Below are 15,512 nucleotides of genomic sequence, written 5' to 3' on the forward strand. Positions count from 1 at the left end.
GGTCAGTCAGTAGAGGGTATTAAACTGGGCCATTAACCATCGCGTCGATCGACATGGAGCCCACTTCACGGACCAATGGGGGCTGCACAACTGGATCTCCACGCACGCGATGGCGAGAGCAGGAAAGAAACAACCAAAGAAGGGGCGACGCACGAGTCATCGATCCCTACGCTTCGATGGGTGCGTGCCTACTACGTACCACCACCACCACCACCACCACTGCCACTTGCGCTGCCAACTAATTTGTTTGCCTCATTGAATTGGCTACTGTGACTCGAGGCGGGTCCCGCAACAAGGATGGAGTCGATGGATGCTTCGGCAAAGCAGTGGGGCCCTGCGAATTAATCATGTTTGAAAAGAGAGAGAGAGAGAGAGAGAGAGATCCCCTGTGTCTGTGGATCGGATCGAGGGGTCTCTCTCGCGTGACATCAGATAAGGGGAAGACGATTAAATGATTGGCATCATGCACTCCTAACCCAATATGACCAAGTCGATATGCAGATACATCGATGCTCGAAAGCAACATGACGGTGGGTAAAGACGTGGAAAAAACTTGCGGTGTCGAAGACTCGTAGTGTTCGTGGCCGGAAATATAATGAGATTTGAGGGGAACGGGAGAAGGGCAAACTAGTAAAATAGGTTGAAAGAGGAGGAATTAAGAAGAATAAAAATAAAATAAAAAGTGTGAGTGGGTGACGTCGACATATAGGAGAAGTCTTCGCCGGCGGACGAATGCTCGAGAACATGAACCCAGTTTTCCGGCAACGAGCCAAGAAGTGACTCGTTCGTTTTGTATGCATCGTCACATGGTGGAACAGATACTGTAGAATTAAATATTTTTATGAGGTTGATGAAAGGAAATATTATTATTCAGCTTATGATGTGACACTTTATTTGTTTGACATGTCGTTTGTCGAACCTACGTATCTTTTTTTATTACATTAATTAAATGTAAAAATATTAAAAATAGAAAGGCAGTAACCCATATTTTGATTATCCGCTTGCGATGTCTGCTCGGAATTAACCAAAATTTTATTTTGTATTTATCTCTGGTTAGGGTTCGGAAAGTATCAAATTCTCTTTTGTTACGGAAGATGTTAAACCTCAAAAAATAAACAAGATTTTTATAATATGATTTCAAGATTATTATGCTTCAATATGCATATAAACATCGAGGATGATTATATGCCTCTCTTATTCTTCTTGGAATCATATTATGTTGAATTCGAAATACACGTAAAAATCGTGACATCGTTTCGATCGTACGATGTTGAGAAATTAATCGACATGACTCTAAACTACTAAACATACGATGGAGTGTCAATCGCATGCTACTCAAGGTGTTAACCGCATAATGCTAAGGTATCAACTCCGTGATAGATAGAATTTACGTATGAGTCGTGCAAACTACGTCCAACCATTGAATTGGGTGCACCAGAAGGCCTTCCTCTTCATTACGACGAACATGAGCTTCTCATGAGAGATAAAACATTGGAGGAGTGATTGAAGAAGAAGGAAAAGAAGGCCATCATCCTCTTCTTTATGGCCAAAATGAGCTTCTTATGAGAGAGAGAAGCATTGGAGGAGTGATTGAAGAATCACCACGAGCGATTGAAAAGACATTGAAGAACGCAACATAAATAGATAAAGTGGGCTCGCAATAAGTAAAGATTACACAAATAAGAAGGTGTTGTTGTTACCATAACATAATGAGCATAGGATGATATCATGACGTCTTTGATCCCGTATTTAACAAGCATAATAATGTAGAGAATATAGGGATGCCAAAGCAAGGGATGAGTATTTCGTACGTTGCCCGATCTGTCGGATGGACGTGTGTCAGCGATTGGTATACATGTTTTTTCTCATCGTGATTAGGAATTTAATTAAAAAATATATTTTTTTTAAGTGGGGTTTGACTGTCAATGAATGAAAGTTTAAGCCAACCATCCCTTTAATAGTTTTTATTTTGTGTTATATTTTTATATTTTATAAAAATATAAAAAATATTTTATCTCAAATAAATAAATTATTTTATTTTATATTTTTTAGGTAATTTCTCTAAAAAAACCTTCATTTTTATTTTTATTTTCTTAAAGGCATCCTATATTTTAACTTTTTTCGAATGGTACCCTCTAATTTCAATGATCCAAAATTATCATTGGATTAGTCTCGGGGTACTATTTCATCCTATAGACTAGTTCGCTCCCGTTAGTTTGATCGACCCTTCATCTTTTCTTTTACCTTATAATATTTTGAAGCACACGATTAATAATTTTGTGTTCGTTCATTTTCAATAGTACACCCTTTTATTGGTTTCATGTAATTTTGAGAACTTTTTCTCTCATCAATTGTTTTCACACTAATCATCCATAAGCTCTAAACTCGCACCTTAAACTTGCATATTTCCTTTCTTCTCTCTATTTCTCTAAAGAGGCATGTGTCATCGACTCTTTTTCACTGTTTATCTTTCATCTTATTTTCTCTCCTCTTGCTGCCTAAATCCTGAACTCTCATATCTTATTGTTTCCTCTCCACTCGTACCCTATACTAAACCCTCACAAGAGAAGATCGACGAATATTCTACAACCTATGATAGAGGAAAACTAAACCCTCACAGGATAAGAGAAATATCTATCTTCAAATAATTATTGAATGTAAATGTTCTAGTTTCTTTGAGCAAAGTGAGGGAAAAAAATAGAGTCGATAAGAACTACGACGTGAGAAGAAAGAAAACAAACAACAGAAGTTTAGAGTTTACAATCCCAGAGGAGAGGAAACAACTAACAAAAATTTATAGTTTAAGGTACAATAAAAGAGAAAACAACACGAGAGAGTTTCAGATTTAAAGTTTAGGACACGAGAAGAGAAAAAACAAGATACAAGAGTGAAAAGAGAAAAAATAATATGAGAGCAAAATGGTAATAAAGAGTCGACGACACACACCCCATGATAAGAGAGGCAAGGAAACAATTAGGTTTATGGCACGAGAAGAGGCAACAAGAGATTAGGCCTTGAGGGGGGCGATTGATGTGGAAATCGCCAACAGGGGAAGATAGGCTCGAGAAATCATGTAAAACCAGCTAATTGGGAGAGCTAAGGGGTGCAAAAAAACGAAGTCCCATGTTTCAGAAGACAAGGGAGAGAAGACGGAGGGATGTAAACGTTAAATCGAACTAAAGGGGGGAGGCAACCAATTTATGGGGCGTTTTGGATCGATCCACAAGGTATTGATGCAGGGGTAGTTTTGGTATCATATAAATTTTGGGGACAATTTTTAGAAAAACCAAAAAGGTGGGCGTCTCTCGGAAAATAATAATAATAATAAAAAGAGGGCTTCTTTATGATAATTACCCTACAATTTTAATAATAATAATATTATAATATAATAATAATAATAATAATAATCGTAAACTGCAATTAACTCGTCGAGATAATAATAATAATAATAATAATAATAATAATAATAATAATAATAATAATAATCGTAAACTGTAATTAACTCGGCCGAGACGTTAACTACATCCTGCGGGTGACTCACGGGTTGGATCTCACATCACACGCTCTGCTTCTGTGCAGGAGGCGTCCGCGGTCGTCGTCGTCATCATCATTTCGATCTGCTTCTGACCTAACCACCACCACCACCACCAACTTGCTGCCCCTTCCTCGTTCGCTATTCTTCAATCCACCATACGGTGACGGATCCGATCGAGATCGGCAACGGCGGATTAGGGACGAGGGGCTGAGAGCGGCGAGAACAAGAGGACGCGGCTGCGGCGTTGGGGTGTGGGCGGAGGGGAAAGCCAAGAGGAAGGATGAATTGGATCAGCCGGAAAATCCACCTCTACAACGTCACCATGGGTCTCTACATGCTCGATTGGTGGGAGCGCTACCTTTTCAGTATCCTTTCCCGATTTATTCGCTGCGGCCTCATCCACCGATTCTTTTCCATATATTACTTTATCGATCGTGATTTCTTTGTTGATTGTTGATGGGTTGCTTTAGCTCTCGGGGTTTAGATATCTTGATTCTTGTCTTGCTCTGGTTCATCTTCTACAATGGATCCAAATCCGCCACCGAGTTCTACGACAGGTACCTCGATGTTCCCCCCCTCCGCTGTAAATATGATCCATGGAAATTTGTTCCTTAATTGAATTGGTTATAAAAAAAATGCCAAAGATGTTTCCGTGATTGTATCATTGAGATATACATTCGCCATGCCAGAAAAAAAAAAGACCTCTAGTTCTAGAAGGGTATATCGAAAATAAAAAAAAGGTTTATACATGCCGCTTCTTTGGTGAGAAACAAATCTCCAAGTTGCAATTTCTTTTGCTACGAAGCCTGCTAATGCATACAGTACCTGGAACTTTTTCTACATAATTTCTTGGCTTGGTACCAGTACTGGAAAACATTGTCAAGATTCTGGTCTCATTTATATGTAGACTTCTTAGGGCGTTATTATTCTTGAGTGCTTCTGAAAATTTAATCGACTATAGAGGAGTTACAAAGAGCTAGATTACTTGAATTTTGCATCACAAAATTTGGGACCACCAAGTCTCATGCTGCTTAAGAAACTGAGCTTAACATGTCAAGTTCATACTATGTATTTTCTTTTTCATAATTAGTTTAGAAGTGTCTCGCCAACAATCATACTTTTACTAATGCCATTTAACAAATATCACCAAAGCAGTCATGTTCAAATGTTTGGTGTCAGTCTATTTAAGTTCACATTTAATCGGACTCAGCTTTTTGTAGGCTTTTTGAGATGTCTAACGCAATCCTCCTCACACGTTTCCTTTTCGAGTTTTAGCATGGTTCATTTATCGATCAGTACTTTATGTCAATATGATCAGGTTTATTGCAAGTACTGATTGGGAAAAAAGGTATAAAATGAGGAGGCAAGAGGATAAACCATGAAAATAACTCTTTTTCACTTAAAAAAAGGACACTTGGATAAGTCTAGCTGTCAACAACTGTTGATTGATATGCTAGAATTGTAATTTTGGTGGTTGTCCAATCGATTTTGGTTAATTCCAAGGTTTCAATTACCTATTAATCCAGTATGATACTGAGATACTGTATACTGGCCTATGCCACCTGATCTCGCTGGATAAAATAATATAAAAAATAAAAATAAATGATATACTGAGCAGTATCAAGTGCTGAGGTTCATAATTGGTGCTTGGTGAGACTGTTCATAGCCGGGCATCTCGATAGGATCCAAAATCGGTTGACCCAATATTTGCTGATATGGTTATTACTGATCCTAGTTTGGCCGGAGCCAAGAAAAATCTTGGAGTTTTAACTAATTCCAGGGTTTAAACTTATCTCACCTGAAATTAGGCGATCTACATGCAACTGATCTTTGCTTGGACCAGTATGTATCATGTAATATGGGTGAAATATCAGTAGACAGCATTTTTTGCCTTCTCTTTTGTCTGGGCTTGGGTACGACAACAAAAAGAATGTAAACCAAGAAGATTTATCTCAGTGTCATACCATTAAATCATTTTGACATCGATTCTGTTACAACTTATTATGACCAATTGGAAAAAGTGTTGCATGTTTGATGAGTACAGATAGACAGGAGAGACTCTGGGCTCAACAGTCATTCATAATTAATAACAGCGGAAGAGAGTTGTATTCTGCTTGTTCTTTAAAATACCGATTGCTCAATCATTATGTAACAAAGCGAACTAGGTCCACAGGAGGATAAATCTAAGGGCTAGTGTTTTGCTGCTGAAAGAAATGCTGTAACTGAAACTACATAATAGCAATCAACTTGAATTTCCTCATTTTAGGATGCAATGTAAAATGATGGATGCGTAAAGGTACTAAATTTCACCAAAGATATATAATGGTTAACTAAATTTGTTATTTTTGGGTTGATAAAGGATGTTTTATCAATGAGCTGCAAATATGTCAGAAAAAGAAGGTGAAAGAGTTCATGGTTGATTTTCAAAGAAAATTTAAAAACTCATTAATTTTTTAATACTATAATGATCATGCATGGAAGTCATGTCATGCAATGTCCTTCCTATCTTTCAGTTTCAGATAATGTTTAACTATTAAGCTAACATTATTAAAGTAGTGGTTCTGTGTCTGTTTTTCTGAAAAGAAATTATTTCGCATGAGCTCTAGTAGATGCTTGGATGTGCTGCTTCAGATATATCAACAAACAATATATTCACAAAAGGATATATATTTCTTGGTCTTGAAGCATGAGTGTCATTCTGTCAGATCTCCAGGTGTCTCTTACAACCTGTCATATAAAAATTCATAAAAATGACATGTGGACATATGCATGTGATTGTAATTTTTTTTTATTTGTTTGTTCTTTGGGTTTTCGATGGAAGAATTGATCTTCAAAATCACTTAATCGTCTGTGGAAGCTATGTATGGCTTTAAGAAATTTTTACAACGGTTTCATGTTCATGCATGATGCCGAATAACATCCTGTTTTGTTAAGATCAGTTGATTATGAATAGTCTTTAAGTCCCTAAGTTCAAGTTGTTCAATGTCAAACACTGCAAACAACCTAAAATTGAAGTATCCAGTAAGGTTGCTACAAAGTGGAGAGCATGAATACCCTGAACTTGAACTTATCTTGGTGGAGATGTGAAGGATGATAGGCGCGAGTTAACAAACCTTATAGGGCTGTTCGCTTGAGTTCATCTGATGTCACTTCACATGATCAGTGAAGTTATTACATACATGAGAGATCTGATCTACATCTTCAGTCCACTTTACTCGACATTAAAGCTATGACATGCTCATCTTTGTCGTTTGCATAATCGTCATCGTCATGATCTGATCTCATTCTGTGGTTTATTACTTTGGGGCAGTAATCCTCTTTAAGCAGGTTCTTGCTATCAATTGTTAAATGGCAGCAAACTTTTATCAAGTCAACACAGGAGTGAAGATGCCTGAAAAGAAAGGCTGCCAAATAATAGGGCCTTATTGCCGGTCTAATTTTGTTAATTATTTAATCTCGTTACAAGGAAGCATATTTCTATTCTTGAAAGGTGTCTTAAAAATTATACAAGATGATACTGTATGATACAAGGAAATCTTCACCAACTTTGTAGTGTATTTCTGATTGATTTTATAGAGATGTAGCAATTATGACCACTAAACTAGCTTGTTACAGAAGGAATTATTGTGATGGTTGCGTGCATACATAGTTTCAACTATTAGGATGCTACAAGTATTGACTGAGGAAACATAAATTCTGTTGTAGAAAAATAAAACATTCATAGAATAGCAAGCGAAAACAGGAGAACATTTGATTTGATTCTCTAAGGAAATTATTTTGGGCTTTTCTGTACTCTGCACTATCATTGTAAATTGTATCTTGGATCCTCCATCATGTCCCACCGGCTTGTGTCTCTTTTGTGATAACCAAATGATGGTTTGCAATTGCAACTTTGCAATCTCGTGACCTATTGTGGGTGAAATTATGTTTATTTTGGATGTTATTGTTTCTTCTTTCTTTTGTACATCTACTTGCATTTCCAAGTTGCTTCGTTCTCGTCATTCTTGTTAGTCGTGTTTCTTAACACTGGAACAAAATGCTTTCTGATGTGTTATTCTCTTTTTCAGCTTTCTTAAGCCGAAGCTCAATGCTTACAACTCTGTAGCTGAAGGAAAAATACCTTCCTAATGGCAACTAATGGGGAAAGAGGATGACGGATTTAATTTATGTGATGTTCTCGTCGTTCATCCTGGATGACGGCAGTTGTTTAAGTCTTAGACATCTGTATAGTAAATTCCATTGGGAGGTTTAGTTTGATGCCATTTGTTTCTACAATAAATTGTTGTTTTCTTTGTTCCTGTTTGGAATCATTTAAGTGAGAAATAGTGCTTCAGTTATTGTACCAAGTAACTAAGCTTCAGTTTCTTTGGATCAAGAAACTGGACCAGATTAGAATCCAAAAATTATGACCATTTATCATTAGTTGTACATCTCTTTGTTCAGATATATTCAAATTGCTCGAGAGATGTGGATGCTGTTTATTTTTCCAAGTTGTTTTTCGACGAAGCAGAGGTTGAATGTGCAAGTGGGGATTCCACCACTTGGAGATGACGACCAACGGCACAAATCAGCTTCTCCATTATCATCGAAGCAAAATAAACATTAGATTTCTTTTTTTCTTTTTGCTCATAATTTGAATGCAACATCATCAATTTCGGACGTACTCTGATATAAATGTTTCCATTCCGATTGCATATGGAAATAAAGCATTTTGCTTTCATGCTGGCTGATCGGTTTAATTACTACTCCTGGTCATTGCTTAATGAGTGTGGTCGGACTGAAGTAGTTGGCACAATTATTCTGTCTGATAGATCCAGTAGTTGGCCCAATTATTTCGTCCCAAGGTTGGCAATTGGGATGCGAACCGTCGTGGTCATGCGTTGCTGTCGTTGCTGTCATCACTATGATCAATCGAACAAGTTAATGCGAAATGGGGTCGACGGATTACACATACAATTTTCACACCATGATGGAAGAGTTAATTAACGAGCAGGTTGGATCGTGCATGACTTGATCATATACACATATAAGGGCTTTGCCTAAAGTCGTCGCTGCGGGGCCTTCGACGTGGGCTGGGAGGCGAATCATCATCTTCTCATCGATGGAGACGTGGTGCTTGCCGAGGAATGCCGCTTCTAATGCTCCACTTCCTAATTCTACCCGACTGTCCTCTCAGATGGAATGACAGATCCGGCCAATTATGGGAACCCCGACCATGACATACAACAAGTAGGTTTGTAGATTGAATTCTAGCCATTTTCAATCCCTTCCTTCCAGTGAGCACCTTTAGTATTTATTTTAATTTGTAATCTTATTATTATTCGCTTGCTTCTTGTGTCGTTTCGATGTAATGAATCTTTGGTTTACGAAGATAATATCAACGAAAATATTTTTGTTTTCTTTGTTCACAATTTCGGGATGCATCAATGTGTGTGAGAAAAAATAGCACCATGTTAGTTTTGGTATATGTCAATTGTGAGATCACGTTGAAAAATTGACGCCATGCAAGAGAGAGATCGATGAATGATATATTCTGCATCCAAAGTTTAACCATGACTGGATTGATAGTTGTTCATTTCTTCAGTTTCTTAATGAAGAATATTAGCTTGTTTTCTCACATTTTAGCTTGTTTTTTTTGAAACTTTTCTACTGCACCTTAATAATAATAATAATAATAATAATAATAATAATAATAATAATAATAATAATAATAATAATAATCCTAGGTCTCTATGGAGGTGGTTCCTTTGTTCTGTTTTTCTTTTTCTCTCATTAGGTTATGTTTATACATTGTTCATACTTCTTTATAGTATGCTCCATCTTCATATTTTTGGGTCCATTTAAAATTTCTCAGTTAAAATAATAAACAACACAATTATATAATTACTCCTTCCTCTTTTTATTTTTCAGAAATTATTTAAATAACATGCATTTAGAATTAGAATAATGAACAATTATGTATATGTTATGTACACACACATATGCATATATATATACACACACAATATATATACATATATATATACACACACATACATATATATACATACACATATACATATATATACATACATTCATATGTATATATATATATACACACACAATATATATATATATATGTATATATATATATATATGTGTGTGTATATGTATGTATATATGTGTGTATATGTATGTATGTATGTATATATACATATATATATATACACACATATATATATATATATATACACATATATATATATACATATATACACATGTATATATATATATACATATATACACATGTATATATATATACATGTGAGAATATTTGCACTACTCGAAGAAGGAGACGTGTGAAAAGTCCAAAAATACAAGCTGGAGTTGATATTACACCCGAGAGTATGTGCATCAATATTCATACTATTTTCATTTACAATCCACACAACAAAAAGAAAACAGTAAAAGCATTGCACCTTCCACATCTTCTTGGACTGCCTCCAACATCATCATCTCGTTTGAAGGAGAGCGCTGCTTGCTAGCTTCAACAATAAACACGGATAATCCATCCATCCCATAACAATGGAGATTTCACATGAATGCCCAATTTATCCTAGTTCGTGTAGATAGATTCCAAGAACATGACATTGAGAAAAAGGTATCAAGATTTTGCTTTTCGTCCGATCCCCTCGCGCTGACTGCGCAAGTGACTTAGGATCTGTTGTGCCTGCAAAGCAGGATATGCCATAGCCTGAAACTCCATTTTGCAATGACGAATTTGAAAAATCATGGAAGAATGAGGTCAAAGATCTCATCCAAGAAATGTAATAATTTTGACATACATCTTTTCTTTCAAAGAAAAATACTCAACCAAAGACACAAGACAACAATAAGCAGCTCAGATTTCGTACCTTTTCCTTCGCCCTGGGTGTTCCAAATTGAGCAAGCGCAATGAGAGGTGGCACGACACCTTCTTGCAGTACTAGACTGCAAATTTTCTGACTATTCAGACACAGTTGTGACAAAGTCGATGCTGCATTTTCCCTTCCCCTCGCAGACCCTGTCTCGACGATCTCTACTAGAGGTGGTATACCACGTTCTTGAACAATCGCCAGGCGTCCTTCAGGAATTGTCGATAGATTAGCCAAAAGAGCCACGGATTTGTCAACCATTCCTGAGCTTGGATCCATCAGCTCGACGAGGTATTTAACTGCACCCGCTTGAACTATCCTCACCTTGTTTTCATGGAAGATTGAGAGGTTAAACAAAGCAGCAGCAGCGTCCTTTCTTCCTCTAAGGTTGCCAGATCCCAAAAGATGAACTAATGCCTTGGCTGCACCAGATCGACCAATTTTTGCTTTATATTCTTCCAAGGCAGAAAGGGTAAATAAAGCTGCTGCTGAATTCTCTTTGGCCTCTGTAGTACCTGAATCTAGAACGTGCATAAGTGCTCCAATAGCTCCTGCTTCTGCTATAAGAATTTTATTATCATCATTGATGGACAAGTTCAATAGAGCAGTCACTGCATTTTCTTGAACTTTCTTTACCATAGAATGCAACAAGGAGACTAATGGAGGAATAGCCCCAAACTTCCCAATTAAGACACGGTTTTCCATATTGTGCTTTGCAAGAAGTCTCAACTCTGATGCAGCAGCTGTTTGCAATTCAGGAGATTCACTCTTTAGACCATCAGTTAATTTTTGGACATGATGAGAAGTGGTAAGGTCATCTAAATTTGAGCTGTGAAGCAAGAATTTCCCTGTGACATTCTTTTCATGCCCATTTTCAGAGCCAAAAAGCTGGTTCTGGCCACACCATGGAGAAGAACTGAGCTCTTTATTGAAGGGAGAACAAGCTGGATATGTAGTGTCTCCTACCAAACAAGTGTTGTCTTCAAACTTACTCATGATCCCGATGCTTGAAATGACACTTGACATTGATTCATTGTGACTATGGCAACCACTTTTTCCAACCAAAGCATCAGCTTCCATATTGACCATACTTGGCATCATTTGGTGATCAGTAGAATAGGAACAATCTTTTTTATCACGTTTAGGTGATACCTTAGTTTTGTGATGTTGAGTCTGATCATGGCCTTCAAGAGAGGATTTGTGGGTTGAATGTCTGCCCATTGAATGCTTAAGGTCATCACCATGCATGTGGTCTTCAAAAGCTGCAGAAGATAGAAAAGGATTTGTGACATTGCCGGACTGAGCAGAAACATCTAGCTTTATTTTGTTTTCCTCGCACCAATCTGTAATAAGCACCTTAACCGTGTAATTGGGGATAAGACTTATGTAAGCAAGAGTTTGACGGGTCCTCGGACAAATTCTGAGGCCACTGTCCAGCCATTTCTGTATAAAAGATCTTTCATATGTTTGCCCTGAGGCCACAATTACTGGATCCAACATAAGTTGCAAAGAGAGAGGGCAGCGGAAATGCGAGGGAACGGGATGCCCATTGAGAACACCAAATTGTTCGAGTTTCTCGATACAATAGCAGATATGTGTGACTAACACGATGACCTGATTTATATGGTCCACAACTTCTGCTTTTGATTTGAGTTCAGCTTTCATTCTTTCCTTTTCAAGAGCTATACTTTCCATCAGGAGTTCTTGATTTGATGTCAAGCAAAGAGTAGCCATGATCTTTATGAGATCTTCAATGCTAGGTATGATATTTGCCTTTAGATCTTTAAGAGCATGATCAATCAGTTCTGAAACTGTGTCCTGCTCCGCATATTGAAGCTCCTGAATGCAATTCTAGAAAATAATTTGTAGACATTAGCTTTTTACTACCTGGAGTACAAGAGATTGGTATCACTTGAGTTAAGACCTAGCGATTGAAAAAAGATGCCTCCATACTAAAAGATCGGACTGTCGCACACCAAATACCTGGATGTGAGCTGAGAGCGAAGATGACTGTAGCAATGCACTCGAGAAATGACATATCTCTAGTGCTGACTTTTGGACCTTCAACAAGATGGGTTCACTTTGTAAAACCTGCACATAAGCACTATATCAAAGAATGAGGATCATGATACATGGGCAGTAGCCAACATCACTATCCCAGAGATGTTGTATATATATTCAAATCTAAGCATTAATTCAGGAATACTTATGTTTGACCTACCTGTGCTGACAATTTTGGAACAAACTAATTATCAAAAATATCAAGAGGTCTATGTCAGTAGCAAAAGGAACATGGGCTGATATGGCCAGATTCAATTTTGTTGATCCATTGTTGCATCAGACCCTGTTAAGATTCTCTTTGTAATCTGAATAGTCTCGAGTTAATGGAATTCTGGGTTTTATATAATTAGACATGTGACAGACTCTTGCACAACACATCTTTCAGATGTGTGCATCATCTCAGTGTCCGGCCATGGATGTCGGCTTACAAACCAAATCATATAAATTTTCTTCGTGCAATATGATTTCTCATTTTTCTAAACAGTCATCTCTACATTCCATAAGATATATACGTATAAGTTTTCATGAAGTGACCAGGACACCACTTATGCATATACAACATAGCTTCTCCTTAGGTCGAAAACAGTCATCGTACATTCCATAAGATATAATACGTATTAGTTTTCATGAGGAAGTGACCAGGACACCACTTATGCATATACAACATAGGTTCTCCTTAGGTTGACTCAACATAACACTTAAGACTTACAGTCATTCATTCTGCACACATCAGACAAATGATTATAGGTGACACGGCATTGCCATTTGTTATTGCAATTGATGAAAAGTTTGAACCATGAAAAACTATGCATCAACAGGTTTATGTCAGGGTGTTTTATGCTTTAATCATCATTATTTGAACTTTGCAGTTGTCTGCATGTGGTTTGTGAAGAGTAGTATTGTTTGATGGATTAGTAGTAAACATGACCAGGTTTCAAGACAGACATGACCTCATCTAAGAAACTTCTCACGTTCTAATGGTTAAGATGATATGGCAGGTATCATACAGAGAATCAAACTCAAGTCGATAAGGAGTTGGGGTCTTGGAGGAGCTAAAATTCATAATTCTAACTCACATTATAACATTACTATTGCATTCAACTAACAAGGCACCATCAGTGAGTGAATTAAACTCCAGCAAGGTCATAAGCATGCCCACACGTTTCATGCACTCAACAGATTGCATCTTTGTGGAGAGAGCTCTGAAAATATAACCTAAAGAACTATTGAAATTAGTCGACAGATCAATTAAGAAAAAACACGAAATGAGACGCAGATTGCATTTGAGCAACCAAACAGATCAAAAAGGATAACCAGCATCATTATTGATGAAAAATGGTGAGATGGAAATGGATAAAGACAAACCGAACAAACAACACTAGAAGAAAAAAAGAAAAAAAAACATAGAACACAAAAGGCACTTACAGTGTATATCTTGCTCATTCTTTGGGGTCCCTTCTCCACTAGCTCTCTAGCTTCATTCACAGCTACATCTAGCTCCTCAAGTTCTTTCATGAGATGTTCATCAAAAGGCAATTCGGGATCAAATACTTGATCTACAACAGGCCTCAAAAGCTTCAATATACCAACTATTTTTCTGAAGTCCTTTAAAGAGGCACTTTTTGTTGTCTGGCAAGCCACCAGATGAATAAATCGAGAAATGCTGTTGATGAGTCCGCCAGTGACGTCTCCATCCATTACTATTGTTTTAGTGGAAACACAACATATAATGAATACAGCTCAACTCACAAACAGAACTGGAAAAAGACAAAAAAAACTCAACAGCAAAGAGTCACGGGAGCGTCAAAAGGAAGAACTACATAGAACTTGGATGAAAACTATGAGCACAACATAGGCACTGATTCTTCCTTTTGTAATGAAGAATTAAGACATAAATTTTATGTCTGATTAGGTAGTGTTAAAAGCCTCACCGAAAGATTGAACAGAATTTACAAGCCTAAATGCTATGCTACATGAATACCTCTCCGAGGAGATAAAGGTACGCTAAGATTTACCATGGCGGTGTCTAAGCTCATGCATCGTATATCTATCTCAATTTTCCTGTTTTCATTTTCTGTTCTCTCTTTCTCCTAAAAGTTGAATCTTTTGCAGAACCAAGTCGAGATGAAGAGTTGAAACAGAATAGGTTGACAAGAACTACCAACAGCAATCTTTCCCCACAGTTCCACCAGAAAGGAGCAGCCGCCGACTTTGGTCTAAGGTCACGTTGGGCTCGAATTGAAACAACAGAAAGAAGAATCTTGACAAGCACATTCAACAACAAGAAGGGAAAAGAGGAAAACCCAAATTTCAGGTCACGGCTTCCCTCCAAATTATCCCCAACCAAGAAGTATGAATCGCAAAGCAACCATACCTCCGCTCGTGTGGGTCGAGGACTATGAACTGCGACGCACAAATCCAGGTCTTCAGATCAATCGACTTCGACGCTATTGATTTCGTGACATGCCCCTGCGTCGACGCAGCCCTCTCCTTCCATGAACCCCTGTCGACAGACCAAAATGCCAGAAAGAGAGAGAGAAGGGAAGATAGTGTGCCCTTTTGATCTCAAGACCACTGTAGTGTTCATTTGACTGCAATCCAGCGGTCTTACTTGGTCATTTGACCTCGCTTCAATTAGTCAAAATCTATCTTTTCTTATTGTTTAATGGGTGACTTCATTTATTTATAATTCTCAAAGAGAATTTCCTCTCTTTGTAAAAAAAAAATCAAAATACCTTTAAAAACTCTATCAAAATTTAGTAATATAATATTTTTAAATAGAATTATAGTATTTATCAATTTATAATATTTTTCATATATATATAGTGTTTTTAATTAATGAAGTAGAAACACTGTAACTTTGTTGAAAAATACTATAAGTCCTTAGTTATTTTATTATTATTATATTATCATAATAAAATATTATAAATATCTTATACTAAAATATATTCAAAATTTTCAGATCTAAATTTAAGATAAAACGAAAAAAAAAATTATGTCAGTGGCCTTTATAATTTTCATCA

The 15,512-nt window shown here is 37.0% G+C and overlaps 2 protein-coding genes across 3 annotated transcripts; one reads left to right on the plus strand and one right to left on the minus strand.

Moving 5' to 3' along the window:
- Positions 1-3,537: 3,537 nt before the first annotated feature.
- LOC135641702 (uncharacterized) lies at positions 3,538-7,963 on the plus strand. The gene is made up of 3 exons (XM_065157342.1): positions 3,538-3,900; positions 4,020-4,092; positions 7,603-7,963. Exons 1-3 carry the CDS (start codon positions 3,816-3,818, stop codon positions 7,661-7,663), a joined length of 219 nt encoding a protein of 72 aa, XP_065013414.1. The 5' UTR covers positions 3,538-3,815; the 3' UTR covers positions 7,664-7,963.
- Positions 7,964-9,872: 1,909 nt separating this feature from the next.
- Positions 9,873-15,035, minus strand: LOC103989945 (U-box domain-containing protein 3). 2 transcript variants are annotated; one of them, XM_009408913.3, is made up of 5 exons: positions 14,864-15,035; positions 13,915-14,189; positions 12,412-12,519; positions 10,429-12,279; positions 9,873-10,244 (listed from the first exon to the last, which is right to left on the minus strand). In XM_009408913.3, exons 2-5 carry the CDS (start codon positions 14,185-14,187, stop codon positions 10,179-10,181), a joined length of 2,298 nt encoding a protein of 765 aa, XP_009407188.2. In that variant the 5' UTR covers positions 14,188-14,189; positions 14,864-15,035; the 3' UTR covers positions 9,873-10,178. The 2 variants fall into 2 exon arrangements, with proteins under 2 accessions (XP_009407188.2, XP_018682345.2); XM_018826800.2 differs by having other exon boundaries at positions 13,915-14,246.
- Between the last annotated feature and the right edge of the window lie 477 nt (positions 15,036-15,512).

The sequence above is a fragment of the Musa acuminata genome, chromosome BXJ3-6 (assembly GCF_036884655.1).
Source record: "Musa acuminata AAA Group cultivar baxijiao chromosome BXJ3-6, Cavendish_Baxijiao_AAA, whole genome shotgun sequence".
NCBI classification, from domain to species: domain Eukaryota; kingdom Viridiplantae; phylum Streptophyta; class Magnoliopsida; order Zingiberales; family Musaceae; genus Musa; species Musa acuminata.

Excerpts from the sequence above, each read along its gene's own strand:
- LOC135641702 (XM_065157342.1), top strand. The coding sequence starts at position 3,816 with ATGAATTGGATCAGCCGGAAAATCCACCTCTACAACGTCACCATGGGT. Across the intron at positions 3,901-4,019 it reads GTGGGAGCGCTACCTTTTCA|ATATCTTGATTCTTGTCTTG; the intron begins GTATCCTTTCCC and ends CTCGGGGTTTAG. Across the intron at positions 4,093-7,602 it reads GCCACCGAGTTCTACGACAG|CTTTCTTAAGCCGAAGCTCA; the intron begins GTACCTCGATGT and ends TCTCTTTTTCAG.
- LOC103989945 (XM_009408913.3), bottom strand. The coding sequence starts at position 14,187 with ATGGATGGAGACGTCACTGGCGGACTCATCAACAGCATTTCTCGATTT. Across the intron at positions 12,520-13,914 it reads GAATGAGCAAGATATACACT|GTTTTACAAAGTGAACCCAT; the intron begins GTAAGTGCCTTT and ends GCTTATGTGCAG. Across the intron at positions 10,245-10,428 it reads CACCCAGGGCGAAGGAAAAG|GCACAACAGATCCTAAGTCA; the intron begins GTACGAAATCTG and ends CCTGCTTTGCAG.